A 19,835-nucleotide genomic window follows, 5' to 3' on the forward strand; every position below is an offset into this window, starting at 1 on the left:
ATTTCTGAGGCTGGTGACTCGGAGGAACTTATCGTCCGCAGCAGAGGTGACTCTTGGTCTTTCTTTCCTGGGGCGGTCCTCTTGTGAGCCAATTTCTTTGTAGCGCTTGATGGTTTTTGCGACTGCACTCGGGGACACTTTCAAAGTTTTCCCAGTTGTTCGGACTGACTGACCTTCATTTCTTAAAGTAATGATGGCCACTCGTTTTTCTTTACTTAGCTGCTTTTTTCTTGCCATAATACAAATTCTAACAGTCTATTCAGTAGGACTATCAGCTGTGTACTGTATCCACCTCCTGCACAACACAACTGATGGTCCCAACCCCATTTATAAGGCTTGAAATCCCACTTATTAAACCTGACAGGGCACACCTGTGAAGTGAAAACCATTTCAGGTGACTACCTCTTGAAGCTCATCAACAGAATGCCAAGAGTGTGCGTAGCAGTAATCAAAGCAAAAGGTGGCTACTTTGAAGAACCTAGAATATAAGACATATTTTCAGTTGTTTCACACTTTTTTGTTCAGTATATAATTCCACATGTGTTAATTCATAGTTTTGATGCCTTCAGTGTGAAGCTACAATATTCATAGTCATGAAAATAAAGACAACTCTTTGAATGAGAAGGTGTGTCCAAACGTTTGGTCTGTACTGTAGGTCCTTCTCATGAGCACAAAAACAGAAGCCTTGCACTCCTTAAGGAATAGGGATGAGGGATGTGCTGCAAGGTTCATGCTTTCTAAATGACTCAGAAGCAAGACTTGTTTTAAAACTGGCGATACACCTTCAGACATAAAAATACAGCGCAGAGAGGCCTTCGATGGCAGTGCGGGGCTGGAAAGGAGTGGGAGAGAAAGAAAAGAAAAAACAATCCAAACATAGAATACTTCCATTGCTGCCATTTAAAACTAGTTTGTTGTTTTTATTATTGTCTTCCCCCTCAAAGATAAATGGAGTAATAAAGAAGGAGGCCCACCCTAGTGTTGTTGACATTTTAGGGAGTCCTTTTGGAGCAGTAAAGCTGCCCACTTGATGGATACCAGAGCTCTACAGATAGCAGAACAACAAAAATGAAGAATGCTGCTAGTTGTGGTGGTGGATAAAAAAAGAAATAGGAAACAGCAGCAGCACTTGGATGGGTCGAAGGTGTGTGAAAATAATAAAGCTCCATGCAGTGCATGTGCAAAAAAAAGGAAAAACTATAGGACATGGTAAAACAGGACATGCACAGAGGGAGAGATGGAGCAGATAGCTGCAGCAGTAGCCATCAAGCTGGAGAGAATGGTTGATGGCGACTGCTGCTAAAAAAAGAAGCTGACAACCTCTCCTTTCAGTCTCTGCTTCTGTGTTTTCAGTATATCGGTCTGTAGAGAAGCTCCCCAGAGAGAAGTCTACGTTTCAACTCCTTCCACAGCAGCTCTCTCTCTTTTTGGGCACCTTTCATGAAGCCTCGGTTCTCTTGTGCTCGTCGGGACAAGTAGGGCATCACCTCACTCACCGGCCCGTAGGGGACATACTTGTAGACGGAGAAACCTGCTAGGCCTGGCATAAGACACAGAATGCAAAGAATTCTTTACATAAAATATTTCTTGATTGCTTGTTTCTTCTTTTACAGACTCGTTATGAATTATTTTGGTATACCTTCTCTTATGAGACCATTACTAGTCCCAAGTTGCATCAAAGTTTGATAAAGTTGAGGCTTTGAAACCCCTATAATTTTTTACAAGGCTATGAAGTCCATGCCCCTTCTAAAATGCCAGAAATTTGTGATTTAAAAAAAACTGATCACGATAAACAATCTCAGAACGTGTAATACATTTAACATGATATTTATTCAGTACAAGTAAATAAAATTACCTGTTTGAAGTGACAGACTTATGGTAACCTTTCTGAGATTGTTTTGAGCCTTTGTAACCTCTAATTAACTAGGGCTTTAGCTAAATGATCCTAATGTGGAAATATCAAAAAAATCCATCTTGCACCGAACCAAGTTTACCATGAATCAACTATTGTTTACTCAATACATATTAAGTAAAAACTAAAGAGTTTAAACATAAGATACAGACCACTTAATGCAAGGATAATGACTGGTAAAAAAGGTACTCAAGCTATACTAATTAAAGTGGATTAGGAACACAAAGAACTATCAGTCTCTCAGAAGTGAAAAATGTATTTAATAAACATGGGTTTAAACCTCACTTTAATCTCAGAAATAGATGGCAAAAAGGGAAGATTTCTGAGCTACCGCAATAATCGGTCAGTTTACCATTCTAGAACAGCCACAATAGTGAAGCAAAACACACCTTAAATTGGTTTGACATGTGCTATTGTCGACCTTTCTTTTTGGAACCGGATTAGTTTCTCAGCAAATATAATACCACACCCGCCACTGACGGTCAAATCTCTTTCATAACAAACGGCGTCTTGGCTGGCCAGCATTTTCTTTTGGGATTAATAAAGTATTTTTGAATTGAACTGAATCAACTAGCTGTATGGGTTTCCTCTTGGTATTAACTTTGGATTATTGATACAAAGACGAGCACCCTGTTGCTGAAAACTGAAAAGCATTTGTCATGTGAAAAACGAAGGTGGATGAGACCTCGTCACTTGGTCCGGTCCGGTTTCTTTTTTGCACTAAAGTTTCATGAGTGTGCGGGGAACAAAATATTTTATTACCAAATATGGACTTTACGGCATCAGCAAAAAAAGAGTATCAATGATGGTTTTTCCATAAACAAAATTATACAACTGTTTTGAAGATCAGAAAAACATTCATTATTTTGACAATAGGGTTTATTATTTTTTGGAAAGCAGCTGTAATGGATGAACTAAGGGTTCATGTTGACTAAATAATAAAATCCAGCTGGCGAGTGGGCAGAAGAGCAACAGTTTTTTTTTTTTTTTTAGACGGACGTGTGTTTCCCTTTGATGATACATGTTTGTTAAAAATATTTGTACTAATATTTTCAAACCCAGGACATTTTTACTCAAGGTTAGTTTACCAAGAACATCTCATATTAGCCCATGGATATTTCCATAGTACACAAGTTTTACATGTTATTATAGATGAACACAAAAGGAAATCTTACAGATGGGCTTTTGGTGTTGCATCAGCTTTCTGCTGCATTGACTTTGAAGTTGTCAGGTTTGCTGGTGAGCATAACAACAGTGTTTTGCTTGTGGTTTACTTTTCAGTTCAATGTTTAATCCAGAATCATGGGCATAACATCAAACTAAACAAGTTGCAACAAAACAAAGTCTTTACAAAAGCCTCCTAGCTAACAGTATTCCTAAAAGACAATATCATAGAAAATACATACATTTTGGTTCTCTGAGTGGCTGACAAATAAAAATATCAGCTACAGTCTCTGCTATTAGGTTTCGAAGGCAGTGACTCCAGTTTTGCTACAATCTCTCTTTCTCTCTTCAGAAAGCAACAAAAGAACAGGTGTGTCTCTGTTTAGGCTATTTCATCCTGAGCCCCAAATTGACAGACAACTGCCTTCTGCCAGTGTGTCTGTCTTTGACTGACAAATAAAGAGGTGAGAAGCAACAGTGATGCTTCGTTAAGACAGCTGTCAATACTGAGGTGTCTCAGTCCATATGTCAAATCTCAGGCTGCAGGCTGACTTTGACATGTGAAATGTTTGTCCATGTCACCCGTAAGGTGGCTGAGTGTAGCTCGAAGGTATCATGGGATGCAGCTTAAAGCTACAGGCGGGAGGACAGATAATGGACATCCTGCAGAGGCTGGACTGAAACTCTCATCATTACGTAAGGCAGGAAGGATTGTTGCCTTGTCCCTGTGTGACTGTGGAGGAGAGTGGGCACAGTGTTTTGTGTGTTTTTCTCACCCAGTGGGAAGCTGATCTGATCACACATGCCCAGTAGTTGACCAAAGAACACCTTGTTCTCTGTTGGTAAGAGACCCAGCTCGTTCATTCTGAATGATTGAGACAAATACAATTAGCTCAGTTCCTAATATGTGATGTACAAGGAAATACATTTCAAATAATTTAAACAGTGCATTAAGTAAGAAATCTAATTTTACCTTATTAGGGTGTGTTTAATTGTATCCTCATTATGAGAAGCAACCATAACATTGGCCTTTCTGTTAAGAGCAATCTCGTCCAGCACGTAGCGCAAGCACCTTGCAAAAGGACAAATAAAAATAAGCAGGGACTGGCTGTACCATTTTCTTAAAACATTCCTATATGTTTTCTGTGAAAATACAATTTGCATACATTGGCCAGCGACATAGTCATACTTAGGGCTTCACAATATTATTAAAACATGACATTGCAATAATATAGTCAAATATCGGGAATCCAAAATCAATTGCAATTAAGCCACATTTTCCTCACTTTTCTATTTCTTTACCAATAACAGAATGGTCCCACCACTCCTTGAGCCTCTATGTTTTAGTCACTAACATCTATGCAAAATCTGGGCATGAAAGATGGTGAAAGTCTATCCAAATGGCCAAATACATTATTGGAAAGCAAACTTGCAAAGAACCAGAAATATATTTTCCTTTGCATTTCCTTTACATTAAAACTGACGCTTGTGATTCGATAAATGTTTCTGCTTTTGTGATAATAGTTTGGGGCTTTTAATTATGCTCTTTCTCCAGTGTGGATCGACTGACTGAAACAAAAACCTGTGTCCATGTCTGTGGAGTAGTGAAATGGATAGTGGATATACTGTATGTATCACTACAGCTCATACACAATGCAAGATTGGTATCAGCATAGGCACCTGAACAATGAAGCAAATGTTTTTGCTCCCCTATTTTCTGAACCAGTCTCTTTAAATTGTCATTGTCCTTTTTTTGTACTAGCGAGCCAACTTGCTAGTTTAAAATGGTGGGGTTGGGGGGCTTATACAACACAGATTAGTTTTTTTAGTACAATGTAAAATGTGAACTTTAAGAAATTCAGTTCCAAAGTAGCAGATGTAGTAAGTTGAAAGTTTGTTACAAACAAATGAACAAGCCATTGTTCAAACCTGTGGTACATCCTGCTGGTAGACTCATAGTCAGGGTTAATAGGGTCCTCGTACTGCAACTCCTTTGCTCGCTCTCGCTCCTGATACATGTATGCTCCACGCACAAGCTTAGCAGCAAAACACCAACCCTCCTTTTTAGACAGTTCTATATCCATAGTTACATTTTTATAGGCTTCCTGCAGAATGAAAACAGAAAGTTACATCGTTTCTGCATTTTTTTTAATGATCTATACATTTAATTATCCGCTTTTGTTCCCTTGTTGGTTCTGACCTTTAGGTAGCACTGGTAGGTGTTGAAAACAATAGGCTTCTCTCTGTTGTAGATCCTCTGTAAATCCAGTGTCAGTTTGCTGATAGCTGGCTGGAAATAGGTTTGCTCTGCATCCACCATCAAGCGAACACCATTTTCTAAGGCACACTGTAACATGATATTTGTCACTGAAATTACCTAATTCTACTCTCAGTATTTTACTAAAACAATAAAGATTTTTCTTTTAACTAGAATTACTAGAATCCCTAGAATCACTTTTTTGACTTTTGGATACATGGGGTAATACAAAATGCAATACCTTTCCAGACTCGGTCCATTTTTTGGTAATTTTTACATGAAACAAAAAAAATGTTGACTATAAATTTTCTGTAAATATCTCCTCAGAGGTGTTAGTTTAAATACAGAACTGGAAATACATGACTGTAAGGAGAAAGATGGATGGATGGATTGAAGTACAGAAGGACAGCTAGATGGAAAAATGAAGGGGTGGACAATTGGATGGATGGTTGGTGGATGAATTCATGGGTGGATGGGAGGATGGACAGGTGGATGCAATATTTAAACAATGGGACAAGGAATTAAGTCTGCACATAAAGTTTTCTTTCCCTATAAATTTCCAGTTCTGGATATATATGAAAACGGCTATGTATTTATAAATAAATTCCATACTTTTTCATACTGCATCGGAACCATGTATATAGCACTGCTTTAGCCTTTCTGACCACTCAAAGTTCTGTTACGTTACAAGTGACATTCTTAAACTTGCACAAAATAGCACACATACACTGCCTGGCCAAAAAAGAAGCTGCTACCAAAAAAAAAAAAAGGCCACACACTATTTAGTGTGTGACGCATTTAGCTTTGATTACGGCACACATTCGCTGTGGCATTGTTTCGATAAGCTTTTGCAATGTCACAAGATTTATTACCACCCAGTGTTGCATTCATTTTTCACCAAGATCTTGCATTGATGATGGTGGAGTCTGACCGCTGCGCAAAGCCTCCTCCAGCACATCCCAAAGATTCTCAATGAGGTTAAGGTCTGGACTCTGTGGTGGCCAATCCATGTGTGAGAATGATGTCTCATGCTCCCTGAACCACTCTTTCACAATTCGAACCCAATGAATCCTGGCATGGTTATCTTGGAATATGCCCATGCCATCAGAGAAGTAAAACTTCATTGATGAAACAACCTGGTCATTCAGTATATTCAGGTAGTCAGCTGACCTCATTCTTTGAACACATACTGTTGCTGAACCCAGACCTGACCAACTGCAGCAACCCCAGATCATAGCACCGCCCCCACAGGCTTGTACAGTAGGCACTAGGCATGATGGGTGCATCACTTCACCTGCCTCTCTTCTTACCCTGATGTGTCCATCACTCTGGAGCAGGGTAAATCTGGACTCATCAGACCATAAGACCTTCTTTCATTGCTCCAGAGTCCAATCTTTATGCTCCCTAGCAAATTGAAGCCTTTTTTTCAGGTTAGCCTCACCGATTAGTGGTTTTCTTAGGGCTACGCAGCTATTCAGTCAAAATCCCTTGAGTTCCCTTCGCACTGTGCGTGTGGAAATGCTCTTACTTTTACTATTAAACATAGCCCAGAGTTCTACTGTTTTCAATTTGATTTCACCAAATGTTTAAGTGATTGCTGATCACGATCATTCACGATTTTTTTCCGGCTACATTTCTTCCTCAAAGATGATGGGTTCCCACTATCCTTCCAGTTTTTAATAATGTGTTGGACCGTTCTAAACCCAATTTTGGTAGTTTCTGCAATCTCGTTAGATGTTTTGTCTGCTTGATGCATGCCAATGATTGGATCCTTCTGAAACAGACTGACATCTTTTCCACGACTACGGGATGTGTCTTTCGACATGGTTGTTTAAGAAATGAGAAGCAACTCATTGCACCAGTTGGGGTTAAATAACTTGTTGCCAGCTGAAACATAATCACCCATGGAGTAATTCTCCAATGAGAGGCTCATACCTATTTGCTTAGTTAAATCCAAGTGCCGACTTTTTTTTTGGCCAGGCAGTGTATTTGCAAAGTGACAGTATTAAGCGTCTCCATAAGTTGAATTACAGTGATAAAATGTGTTTTCATTTTTCCATGAAGTAACATTTACATGATATATAGGCATTAAAAATGGAAGTATTGTAAAGAAGTAGTACAAAAATGTTGGGGGTTATGATTTTTGATTGATTAATCTTGATCGATAATTATAATTAAAAATCATAAATTGACAAAATCAATTTCTTAACCAAAATCCTCATTTATGAATCGAGACCAGAGATGTTTCTGGTGTTGTAATTGTGGCTCAACGCCTTTGACAATTACAATCGTTAAATACCCCGTAATAATTAATAACTATTGCTGGAGAAGTCACTGTTTAATCGACGGTTTCTGCCGAAACGTGTGGATCTTTACCTTATCTTGACTGACAAATCACTTTCGCACACAATGAACACAAAACGCTCTCTCTTTATCTATGTGGATATTTATTAATCATCACCTACTCTACATGTAAAATTCTACATAACAAGGGTAACACATCTAACTAAGCAAAAATAAAGAAAACAGCAGTGGGTGTGTATTGAATCAACCGGCGGTTATGGCAAAATTGAGAATATGACGAAGAGGTGTGGTGGTGAGTGGAGAGTGGGGGGGCGCAACTCCAACTGTAACTCAGTTATTCTGAGTCATAAAACTTCCCCCAACTCCTCAGCACACAAAGGGTTATAAAGCTTTTGGCGGCAAGCTAGCAAGCAGTGATATTGGAGACAAAGAAAAATGGAGAATTTTACCATGAGGTTATTTTAACAGTCCAGTCTTACAACACACCAGCGTTGACTCTCATGTGGTAAAACATGCACAGAGCTAGCACATCGGCTTCAGACATCAACACAACACATCAAAGTTCCAATAAGCAAGGTTACATGCACATATCGTTCAGAACACATGAGATCCTAACTAGCGATTCTGATCGCTCTACAACCTCTGACCCTGCCCAGGCCTTCTAATAAAGAAATAAAAGATTAAAATAAAAGATGGGTTTTACTTGGTGAAGCTCCTTCTGGGGCAGCGAGTGAGAGGGAAAGAGGGGGGGTTTTGAAGCGTGGCTGCGCGTCCGCAGACTCCAAGAAAGCGTTCAGTCCCCGTCCTTTGGCCTTCTTGACGAAAAGGAAAAATATGATCTGACCATCAAAGTCGACTTGGGATGAAAACACGGTGGCAGTTCGTTTCCTCGAACTCCGTGTTTTTAGTTACGTGTTAAACTCACGTCTTCGATCGGCAAAGTGAAATTTCTGGCCTTCCTAGTCCAGAAACCTCAGTTATGAATTGTTCGTTGGTCAACGAGAGAGAATAAATGAAGACTCCACGTGGGACCTCTTCTTCTCCAGAGGATGCTTCAGTTGCATGGTAACCGTGTCAAGGTTTCCAGCTGAAGGCCGGGTTTTCAAAACGGAGCCCTTTCTATATAGCGTCTTGTGACGTCAGACTTGGGACGCTCGTCATTCACAGTGCTCGACGGGATATGTAGTAGCGGGCTGTCATGGATACAAAATGGCCGATGCCACTGGAGAGGCACAGTGACGTCCAACAACGTGCAGATAGTCCAATACTCAGCAACAAGTGGTCCAACAAAAATATTTTACTAAATTATGAATACATTGGTATTGATCAAAAATGCTACATTTTGCTAAAAGTGTGTTCTTAACTAATCTACAATAAACATTAGTGCTTGCATCTAAATTCTGATTACCTTTGCCAGTACATCAAGGCGCTGCAATGTCCTCTTTAACTGATTCTCATCCTCAGCTGTGAAATTTTTCAGCAAAGGCTCCAGTTCACCCAGCTATGGAAAAAATAAGCAGTGACTAAACTATGGACCATAAACCATCCAAACATCAGATTAGTTTTGCTATATCTACATGGGTATATTGTAACTATTTCCTTTGTTATATATATAGTGTCTGTATTGATCAAATGCTCTCTTAAAAGGGTCTTAAAAATAAATAAATAAAGAAAAGGTAGAATACAAGTCACTGTTCTTGCCTAGAAATAAAATGGTGTGTTGATGTATTTTTAAAAATTCAACTCTGAGCTGCACATTAGTGCTAAATAAAGGAACTAAAGTAAATTGTTTACAGAGCTAAAAAGTTAAGGTTTTTATTGTATATTAGTACCTGCTTTGAAAATGACTTTGTAATGAATGATAAATTCAAACGCTTACTGCAACAACACTACATTTATTTATTTAGGTGCTACTGACAACAAATATCTCACCTACTGTAACATTCGTACATGTCAAGTTTGCAATAAAGGAAAACTAATGAATTAGGCCTTGAATCTAATGCATAAAATGCATTTAGGCATTCTACTATTTTTTTTTACTAAAATGTATTTGAAGTGTTATGTTTCCAAACAGTCTTTGTCAAAGCATTATGCTCTTCTGACCTTTACGTTTGGAACAAAAAGCAGGTCTGGTATCCACACTCTGTCATCTATTAGACTAATCCAGTCAAGGATGTCAATGCATCTGTTAGGGATACAAATTGAAGATTTTTACATAATTGCATTAAGGTATGATAATGGTGATGGTTTCATTTTTAGTTTTTGAACTACTAGTGTAACAATATGCATAATACATGTGAATAATGAAACAAAACACAACTCAAGTAACACACGAAGTATATTCTCTGTGTAGAGATGGACATGTGGTATTCAGTGTTTGTGCTTACCCTGTTGATTCTCCTTTCTTTCCAGAAAGGCAGTCTTGGAAGTCAGCTTTTGTACCCAGTCTGATCATCAATTCCTGTAATCACAAAAACAGATAAATTACTAGGGCCTCGTTCACAAAACAGTGTGTAGGATACTTACTAAAATAGTGAGTGCACAAAATCCATAAATGTGCTGTGCATCAACCATATATAAAAATTTGATGTAATAAACATGCACATCCTCCCCTTATAAATCACAGTGCTTGTAGAAATTAGCACTCTTGGATTAGGCTTTATATCCAATTAATGATCAATGCGAAGTGCCTCAAGAATGCTAATGAGATGTAATGTGCCTGCAGATTTCTGACTGCACAGAGAAACTGTGTGGAGAACAAAGAAAATGTATTTCTCTGATAAATCTAGACATCTAGGTGCTAACAGGCAAGTATGCTGTATGCTTAAACCTGTTTATTCTTGATTCTTCTATTCATGTTGTTGTTTTAGTAGTGGCTCATAGCAGTATTTATTTGTGCAAAAGTATAAAACTAAATAAATTATACTTAAGCTTGCAAAACTGCAGAGTAATATCTTATTATAAGGTGAGTTTGACAACCAACACTTTATTTATCTCACGTTCATTTGCAAAGATGTTTGCATTATGAGTAGATCTCATAAGGATACTATAAGGCAGAATGTGTTTTTAAACTCTGATTTTAAAGGTTGATTTCATTTAGTATATGCTTTTTTCTTTTTATTTTATGCTTTGTCTATGTGTGCTTTTTGTTCACCACTATAGCATTAACATTTTTCCATGTAGGGATCAAATGCTTAACTTAGCCTCATTTATATGACCATAGCTTAGCATACCTTATCTTAACATACCCTAATTGGGTTTATTTCAGTGTAACTTAGCTAACATTATGTTAGCTTGACTTAGCTTACTTACAATTACTTAAAGTAGCGTGGGCATAATTAATTTTACAAAAGTTTAAACTTATCTCGTTATGTCGTCATTTAGCTTAACCTTAGCTTAGTTAAACGTAACCTATCGCACCTTAGCTCAGCTCAGTGTAACTTACATTATATTAGCTTTATTCCGCTGACCTTAGCTTTGCTAAGCCTAATTTATCTTTTGTTAAATTATCTTTATTTATTTTCTTTTTTCTATTGTTTTACCTTAGTTTGGAGTAATTTATCCTACCATAGCTTAGTTTACCTTAATTTAGTTTACTTTAGTTAAGCTCAGCATAATTTAATTAAGGTTAAATTATTTTAACTTGAATTTTCTCATTTCCATCGTTTTAACTTAGTTTGGCTAATTCAGTTTAGGTTAGTTAGCTTATTTTACCTTATCTTACCTTTACTGAACTTACTTGAACTTAGCTAAAATTAAGTTAGCTTAATTTACCTTAGCTTATCTTAGCTCAGAGAAACTTGGCTTATCTTAGTCAAACTGGTCTTAGCTTAGCTTAGCTTAGCTTAACTCAGTTTAGCTTAGATTACATTCATTTATCATGTTTTTATCTTATCTTATTTTTATGGTTTTAATTATCTTAGTTTAGCCAAATTTACCTTAGACTAACTTGATTTATCTTAAATTAATTTATCTTATCATTTATCTTGTTTATTTATATTTTTTTACTGTCTATCTTGCTCTGTCTTACTCTTCTACTTTCTAACTGAAAAATCCTTGTGTGAACAGCAGCTCACTAAGATAAGCGGGAATCTAATTTAAAGTGCATCATTATACAATTTGTAAGAAAAGCCAAGACCGACTTTAATATGCATTAAAGCTGCAATTTATCACATCCCCGTTAAAACCGCCAATTTTGTCAGTGTCCAAAATGTTCATACACATGAGCCAAAGTCTGCATACAGGTAGACTCCACCACTGAGCTCCTTTCAAGTCCCATTTTTGAGCATGTGCAATAGGGTTAAAAATTAAGGTCCTGCATTACATTCACCGTTGCAACATACTGTATGTAGCAATATGCTGTCTATGCATTGTTTGTGAGAAAATTAATACACCTAGATTGAATTAAAAATCTATGGAGAAGAAAAAAAACCGTACCTGCAGCTGCGTCAGCTCCAGCTTCTGCGCCAAGGCCTCCATGCCATCTCTACCCTGCTGTGATGCGAGGAATGTGAAAAATTGTTGCCATTTCACGAGGACCTCAGAAAACTGGAGCTTTGCAAAACAAAGAGAAGAAAAGATCTTAGTCTTCTTCTCTCCTACTGCTATTCCTTGAGCTATGATTTACAGCTTACCAGAAGCTGGGGTCGTCCTAGTGCAGTCATTTTGATTGCAGAAAAGCCATTCATGGAGCTCTCACCTATGTATAGGAAATTATTTGATTATGATGGAAAGAGATTTGCTGGATAACAATTTATAAGCAAGTAAATAAAGCATATTATACATATGGGATCCTGTTTAAATTCATAAAAAGGAACAAAACCAACTTATTTTCAGTTGTTTCAATGATTTAGGTTACCCACTGGATGATTTGATACACTTCATAAAGGTTTCCATATGCTGGTCACATTTGGCCTCATCAGCATGGAAATAGGTGCAGGCTCCGATCACTTCATCTTGACTGTCGCCTAACTGCTTGCCTGCTTCGTAGTTTTTCTCTCTGTAGTCCTTGCCTGGGGATGAAAACAAATTTGCATGCATATTTCTTCTAATTGCATCATGTGCTGTGTACATAAATGAGAACAAAACAAGGCAGCTTACCTATGCTCTCATTCCCTGCAGCGGAAATGAATGAGCTGAAATAGAAGTGTCGAGAAAATCCAGTTAATTTGCTCAGTACTGGGGCAACATTTGAAGAGTGAGTTGCATCAGAGTTTGGGAACTGGCACTTCTTCGTTAACATTTTGGCCTTGTGGCATGCCATAGACTGTCATTGTGTTTGATAACCTTAAACACTGTATGCTGAACATCCTTGCCGTTTGATGCTGACCCTTCAGGGAGCCTTGAAGCATCACTCTTCATTTGACCTTTTTCCCCTCCTCATCATAAGGCAGCAGAGAAGGTTGATATAAACAAACAGCTGACTTAACAGTCAGCAAGCCAGACATCAGAAATTCAGAAGAGCTGATGGGAGTTGTCTTCTTTTACCACTGCAAGCTCTTGACAAGAAACAGTTCAATCTTCAATCATGTGCAATACAATCCATTTAGAAATAAGGGAAATGTTTTTTTTTATGCATTTTAAGTGATTTTCTTTTTTAAATTTTGCATTATTTAGGATACATTTAGAGTAGATTTTGTTTTTAAACAGAAAAAAGTAGTTTTAAAACAGAAATCGGTTTCATGAAATAAAATAATATTGATTAGATACCTCGATAGTATCTTATTATGAGTGAGTACTGACTTCTATCTTAACAATAAATAGATGTGTTGCTTTATCGCTTACAGAACATAAGGCATTACGTGCCTGCTTTAATAGTCTAAATTAGGTTATAAAAAACAGGGATTATTTTTACACAAACAAAGCCTTTTGGGGATTATTGTAAATATCTCCCTCTTAAAATTAATCTAAGACTTGTTTCTCTTCCTCATGTCCCCTTTTTTGAGCTCAATATAGAGCTTATTAGATTGAGTCGGCTTAATACGTGTTGTCATCTGGCCAAAAATAAGTTCAAAAATAAAATTGAAAGACAAATGTATAAATAACGGCAAGTTGCTAAGCAATAATTCATTTAAAATAAAATCAAAAACTATGTTTTGAAAAACCATTTGCCAATTTACAGATTTGTTTTTGCATTTTTGTGGCCCTTAAATATTGCAGATCATCAAACTAATTTTAATATCAGAGAAAGATCACAAGAGTAAAGACAAAATGCAATTTTCAAATAGTGATTTCATTTGTTAAGGGAAAACATATATCCAAACCAAACCGGCGCTATGTGAAATATAACTCAGTTAAATGTGATTAACCACATTTATTTTGTTTAGTTTTACTAGCCACACCCAGGCCTGACTCTGTCAGACCTGTAAAATCAAGGTATTAACAACATGAAGTAAGGTAAAAGATCTCTAAAAGCAACACATTATGGTAGACCACACAAAAACTCCTCCAGGTCACAGATCTCAGAGCAATGTCTAAAGCACTACAGGTCCCAATTACCCCAGTTAAGGTCAGTGTGAAACAAATGAAAGATCTGGGCAGAAACAACCTCCATGGTAGACTTCAAAGACAAAAACTAATCAAAAAGCACATAAAATGCCCTATTAAACATCTGCCAAAAAAACATCTTGTGATCCTTAATATTCTGTGGACCAACGAGACAAAAGTGGAAGTCTGTGAAGTGTGAGCATCCCATTACATCTAGTATGAAAAATAACGTTTCAGAAAAGAACCATTACACCTTTGGTCAAACAGTGTGGTGGGTTAAACAGGCAGCTCATGCCTAGAAATCCTCCAGTGGAGCTGAATTAAAACAATTCTGCAAGTATGAGCCATAACTATCAGCAGCAATGTAGACTGATCACCAGTTTTCCCAAACACTTGATGGCAGTTGCTACCACCGACAATGGCAATTATTAGGTTTAGGGGGCAATTACTTTTTCCACCCAAAGCCTAAGGTAGCTTTTCTTACCTTAATAAACAAAATCAAAATTTGAATGTTGTATTTAGTTTTTAACTAGGTAACCTGTCGCTGTAAAATAAGACAAGTAGGTCATAATGAAGGTAATGGCATTTGAGAAAAAGTAAAATAATTGAGGATCTTCTTCGTGGCAGAAGTTGAGTCAGCTGTCACTCTACATCAACCTAAAAGTATACTGCCTGAAAACCTTACCCTTCATTCACCGTTTTTGACCTTATAACAATCTACGATATCATATGAGGTTTAAAAGGTCAGCTTTTCAGCTCAGTATAATATGCTAAATAAATCTGGCAAGTAGATTTTTCTATATAACTTCTAAGAAATGCTGATGAAAATGTTTCCTTTTATTAACTCAACTGACTCAAGTAACTGAAGCAGGCAGAACTGTATATATTTAATTATATGAAAATGTTCTAATTATTCTACATATGCATGAACACCCAGAGCTTAGCGTGAAGTAGCATTGCTGCTGTCTAGAGACAGTGGTTCCATTAGGATTTTTCTGTCATCCAAGTTTACATCAGGAAGCACATCAGATAGCTGCGGCATTGTGCTGCCCATATGATTGAATGCCAAACAACTGATCAAATACTGCCAGTCTAGATGGGGTTCCAACAAATGTGCAAAGCAATAACAGTTATCATTAAAATCTTAATTTTCCCAATTGAGGTGAATCATTTCAAAAGATCATATTTATGTAGTGTGTCTGGCATTGATAAAGAATTATTGAAAATACATGTAAAACACAAATTCAGAGAGATTATATCTCTCTTATGTTGTATCAGTTCTAATGTAAGAAAATACAAGAAATTTTATACTCCATCTCTTTCTGGTGTGCTTCGTTCTGACTGATGTCCTCCTCAACACTGTAGTCCAGGACAGAGCCAACACCAAAAGCCTGGTTCTTCTGGATCAGAGGTTTGATGGATATGTGATCTTCCCCAGCAACAAACTGGCCATAAAAGGTCATCTTCATGAACTGATCAAAAACCTTCTGGCCCAGAATTTTCTTACTAAGATCCATAATCTAGTCAAAACAAAAAAGAGAGACCATTACTTCAGTCTTGGAAGTATGAGAGACAGATAGTGACAGTATGCAGCTCCATTTGTGTCAGAATAGTATTAAATCTACATGACTCATAGCGACCAATGACAGACTATTACCTGAACTTACCTGACAATAGAAAAACAGAAAGCTTTTATGGAATAAGTAATAATTAGGAAAACAATAAAATTAAATTAAATAAGTTTTTTTTTTTATTTGCAGTAATGCAAATAACTTCAGGAATGCGCAAGTTGAACGCATGTAAAAATGTGTACAAAGAAAACTGCTGGCATGCAAGAGGTCTGCTTTTATCCCTAATGCTGAAATATTGTAAGACTTAGCGGAAAAACGTCTGGGAATTGAAAGCTTGGCCTGAAAAGGGTTCCCTTCACGTAAGAACAAAAAGAAGAATAACTTAAAACTACAGTTTGTTTCCATAACTTTGAACTGTATTACAGTAGAATGTGTCCTGCTAAAATTAGAATAACATTGGGGTTCTTTAAATCATCATACTTTAAAAGTTACAATAAATAGTGTTGTGGTGTCAGATGTATTATTTCAAATATATTTTTGTAATAAACAAATTTACTGACTGCTAATTTATAATTTCATTTTCATTGAGAAATATAGTAATAAGGAAACACATCTGTACACAGGTATTTGAAGGCAGAGATAAAAATTCCTTGCGATAAAGGCTAAAAAAAATGTTTGGCACAATATATTTTTATTATCATCGCAATACACAATATCAGTATTGCAAAGAACTCCTTCAACTGCGATAAATTTTAGCCAATTACCAAAGTACTATGCATTGCGGCTTTCTATTATGATAATCTTTGTTTTATGAAACAAAAAATGTTGTTAGGATGGTCTGGTAAGGTGATTAAAAAACTTCTGCTTAGTCAATTTGTTGCCAAAACAGCAGATATAACCAGATGCAACTTTTTTAAAAGCCAAGTTCATTGAAATGAAAATATAAAATTCAATTTTACATCAGTAGCTGGATAAACTACTCACTATCTGGGATTTATGTTTAAAATGAAAACATTGTTTAGTTAGATATTTGTTAAATCATCCCAAGTCATACTATGATCGGATATCATTTATAATGAGACGGCACAAGATGATATTCTTAGCAACCATCAGACTACACATAGTTCAAAAAGATGAGACAACGACTAAGAATGATTTGACATGTTAGAAATGTAGATATACACAGCTATTAGACAAGGTTTTGTCACAACAGTATTAAATGATTAGTGGTAATGAAAGGTGTGTTTATATGTGAACATATTCTGGCTCAAACATTACTCCACATTTGTTAAGATCTGCTACATGGATAACGTTGTGCGAGTAAGCAGAAATATTGGTTCACACAGAACCCCGTACCTAGTCAGCTATATAAATAGCATCAAGCTTACATTATGCAACACAGACTGCAAAGAGGGTTACATGCAAGGACAGGTTGTAATTTGAGATAGGGGTGTACTTCAGGATTTCTGGTTGGTTAGCAGCCTGGGACACTAAAATAGTCTGTCAACAATATATTGTGGTTTCCGTTATTGGTTTAAACTTGAAAATCTGCATAAGTGTTAATGTTTTGTTTGTTGGTAACAACAATAATTGGTTGTTGCAATTAGAAATATTTGAGTAAAGATAAAGGTTATCAGCACTGGCTGTTTAACAACTCATAATTACGCTGCTGTGACAGGGTAATGCCTGCAGACAGTACTTAACAATAGGCCAGGTGTGTCTGCCAATTGCTGAAGTTTAGAGCTATACTTCTAACCTGATGTTATAGGAGTATGAAAAATAGTTGTTACACTAATATCATAGTATTAATATAACTCGTTCTGAAGCCCAAGTAAGAACTGCATTCAGTAGAAATAGTTTCATTTATAATTGTTAGGGTGCCATTGCACCTGATTACCTCTTTGTTGTTATCAACCAGGAAGTCATAGGAACAAAGTTTTAAAACCACCAAACTTCTGAGTAGCTCTAATGAGTCTTTGCTCCTGTAAGCCTCCTGGCCTCGCTCAAAGTCTACGGAGAACTTGTTGGCGGCGGAGGAAGAGATGGTGCGGTCTCTCTCTGCTCTCCCACACTCCCCAGGAGACTGCAACCGAGCCGACGCACGCTGAACTCCGCTCCGGGTTCTGGCATGGTCCGCCTTCTCAGGCCGGTTCGTTGAGCTGGAGGTGACGATGGACCGAAGCCTTCGGTTGGATAATAATCGCCTGAAGTGATTCACTGCGTTTGCCCACGTCGAGGCTGGCACGGTCTTTACACAAAACATCTGGTAATCATAAGGTAGATGTGAACGTAGTGTCAAAGTTAGGGCACCATCTTTTTAGCTCCTGACACGCGACAAGGTAAATAAACTGGAGGTCGAACTGTCAGAAGAGAGTCATCTGATTGGTGGAGAGTGTGTGACGCACTGCGGTGCTCTTTGACACTCCCTAAACTCCGTACCTAATGCAGCTTCTCAGCAAAGGTTTAAATAAGCAGACTTCTCTGGGCTAATGCATTAAGTAAGTAAGTCCCAGTTCTTAACCAGAACTGGTTCTAGAGCTTTTGCAACACTTGTCATTGTCATTACACAGGTAATAGTTGATCCTCCCTGTTTTATTTGGGGTTATTGTGAAGGACGGTTAAGCATGAAGACACCATTAACTACACAAATCACATTATTTATCCCAGTATCTCTGGGATTTAAGTATCTTAATTTATAAACGGGTTTGAACTTAACGACCCGGTTTGATGAAGAAGGCACTTTGGCCTACTTTCTATTGAAATTAGAAGCTTTTTTGTAAAACCTCATCGAAAAACCAACACCCGTCATTCCTTTCAGTTTGGCTTTGGAGTTTGTGTGCCTTAGGAAGATATTTCGTGTATTTATTTAATTAATTTAATATGTATGTACTTTTTCTTAAATTAGGCCTAGTTTAAATGATTTTGAAGCTACAGTGCTGTCAAAAGTATTTGCTCCTATTTTGTTTTTGCTTCAGATACAAGATACATTACCTTGTGAAGGTACAGTCATATTAAATAAATTTGAATATATATACAGGGGTTGGACAATAAAACTGAAACACCTGTCATTTTAGAGTGGGAGGTTTCATGGCTAAATTGGACCAGCCTGGTAGCCAGTCTTCATTGATTGCACATTGCACCAGTAAGAGCAGAGTGTGAAGGTTCAATTAGCAGGGTAAGAGCACAGTTTTGCTCAAAATATTGAAATGCACACAACATTATCCGTGACATACCAGAGTTCAAAAGAGGACAAATTGTTGGTGCACGTCTTGCTGGCGCATCTGTGACCAAGACAGCAAGTGTTTGTGATGTATCAAGAGCCACGATATCCAGGGTAATGTCAGCATACCACCAAGAAGGACGAACCATATCCAACAGGATTAACTGTGGACGCAAGAGAAACTGTCTGAAAGGGATGTTCGGGTGCTAACCCGGATTGTATCCAAAAAACATAAAACCACGGCTGCCCAAATCACGGCAGAATTAAATGTGCACCTCAACTCTCCTGTTTCTACCAGAACTGTCCGTCGGGAGCTCCACAAGGTCAATATACACGGCCGGGCTGCTATAGCCAAGCCTTTGGTTACTCATGCCAATGCCAAACGTCGGTTTCAATGGTTTAAGGAGCGCAGATCTTGGGCTATGGACAACGTGAAACATGTATTGCTCTCTGATGAGTCCACCTTTACTGTTTTCCCCACATCCGGGAGAGTTACAGTGTGGAGAAGCCCCAAAGAAGCGTACCACCCAGACTGTTGCATGCCCAGAGTGAATCATGGGGGTGGATCAGTGATGGTTTGGGCTGCCATATCACTGCATTTCCTTGGCCCAATACTTGTGCTAGATGGGCGCGTCACTGCCAAGGACTCCCGAACCATTCTTGAGGACCATGTGCATCCAATGGTTCAAACATTGTATCCTGAAGGCGGTGATGTGTATCAGGATGACAATGCACCAATACACACAGCAAGACTGGTGAAAGATTGGTTTGATGAACATGAAAGTGAAGTTGAACATCTCCCATGGCCTGCACAGTCACCAGATCTAAATATTATTGAGCCACTTTGGGGTGTTTTGGAGGAGCGAGTCAGGAAACGTTTTCCTCCACCAGAATCACGTAGTGACCTGGCCACTATCCTGC

General features: G+C 37.7%; 1 protein-coding gene across 1 annotated transcript; it reads right to left on the reverse strand.

Moving 5' to 3' along the window:
• Window positions 1-894: 894 nt before the first annotated feature.
• prodhb (proline dehydrogenase (oxidase) 1b) lies at window positions 895-18,015 on the reverse strand. Its single transcript, XM_047380682.1, has 14 exons — window positions 17,592-18,015; window positions 15,435-15,643; window positions 12,738-12,772; window positions 12,500-12,649; window positions 12,272-12,336; window positions 12,075-12,191; window positions 10,025-10,098; window positions 9,741-9,822; window positions 9,046-9,138; window positions 5,277-5,423; window positions 5,006-5,181; window positions 4,050-4,148; window positions 3,853-3,941; window positions 895-1,540 (listed from the first exon to the last, which is right to left on the reverse strand). The coding sequence occupies exons 1-14, from the start codon at window positions 17,955-17,957 to the stop codon at window positions 1,350-1,352; spliced, it is 1,893 nt and encodes a 630-aa protein (XP_047236638.1). The 5' UTR covers window positions 17,958-18,015; the 3' UTR covers window positions 895-1,349.
• Window positions 18,016-19,835: the final 1,820 nt, after the last annotated feature.

This window comes from Girardinichthys multiradiatus, chromosome 12, assembly GCF_021462225.1.
Source record: "Girardinichthys multiradiatus isolate DD_20200921_A chromosome 12, DD_fGirMul_XY1, whole genome shotgun sequence".
Lineage (NCBI taxonomy): Eukaryota > Metazoa > Chordata > Actinopteri > Cyprinodontiformes > Goodeidae > Girardinichthys > Girardinichthys multiradiatus.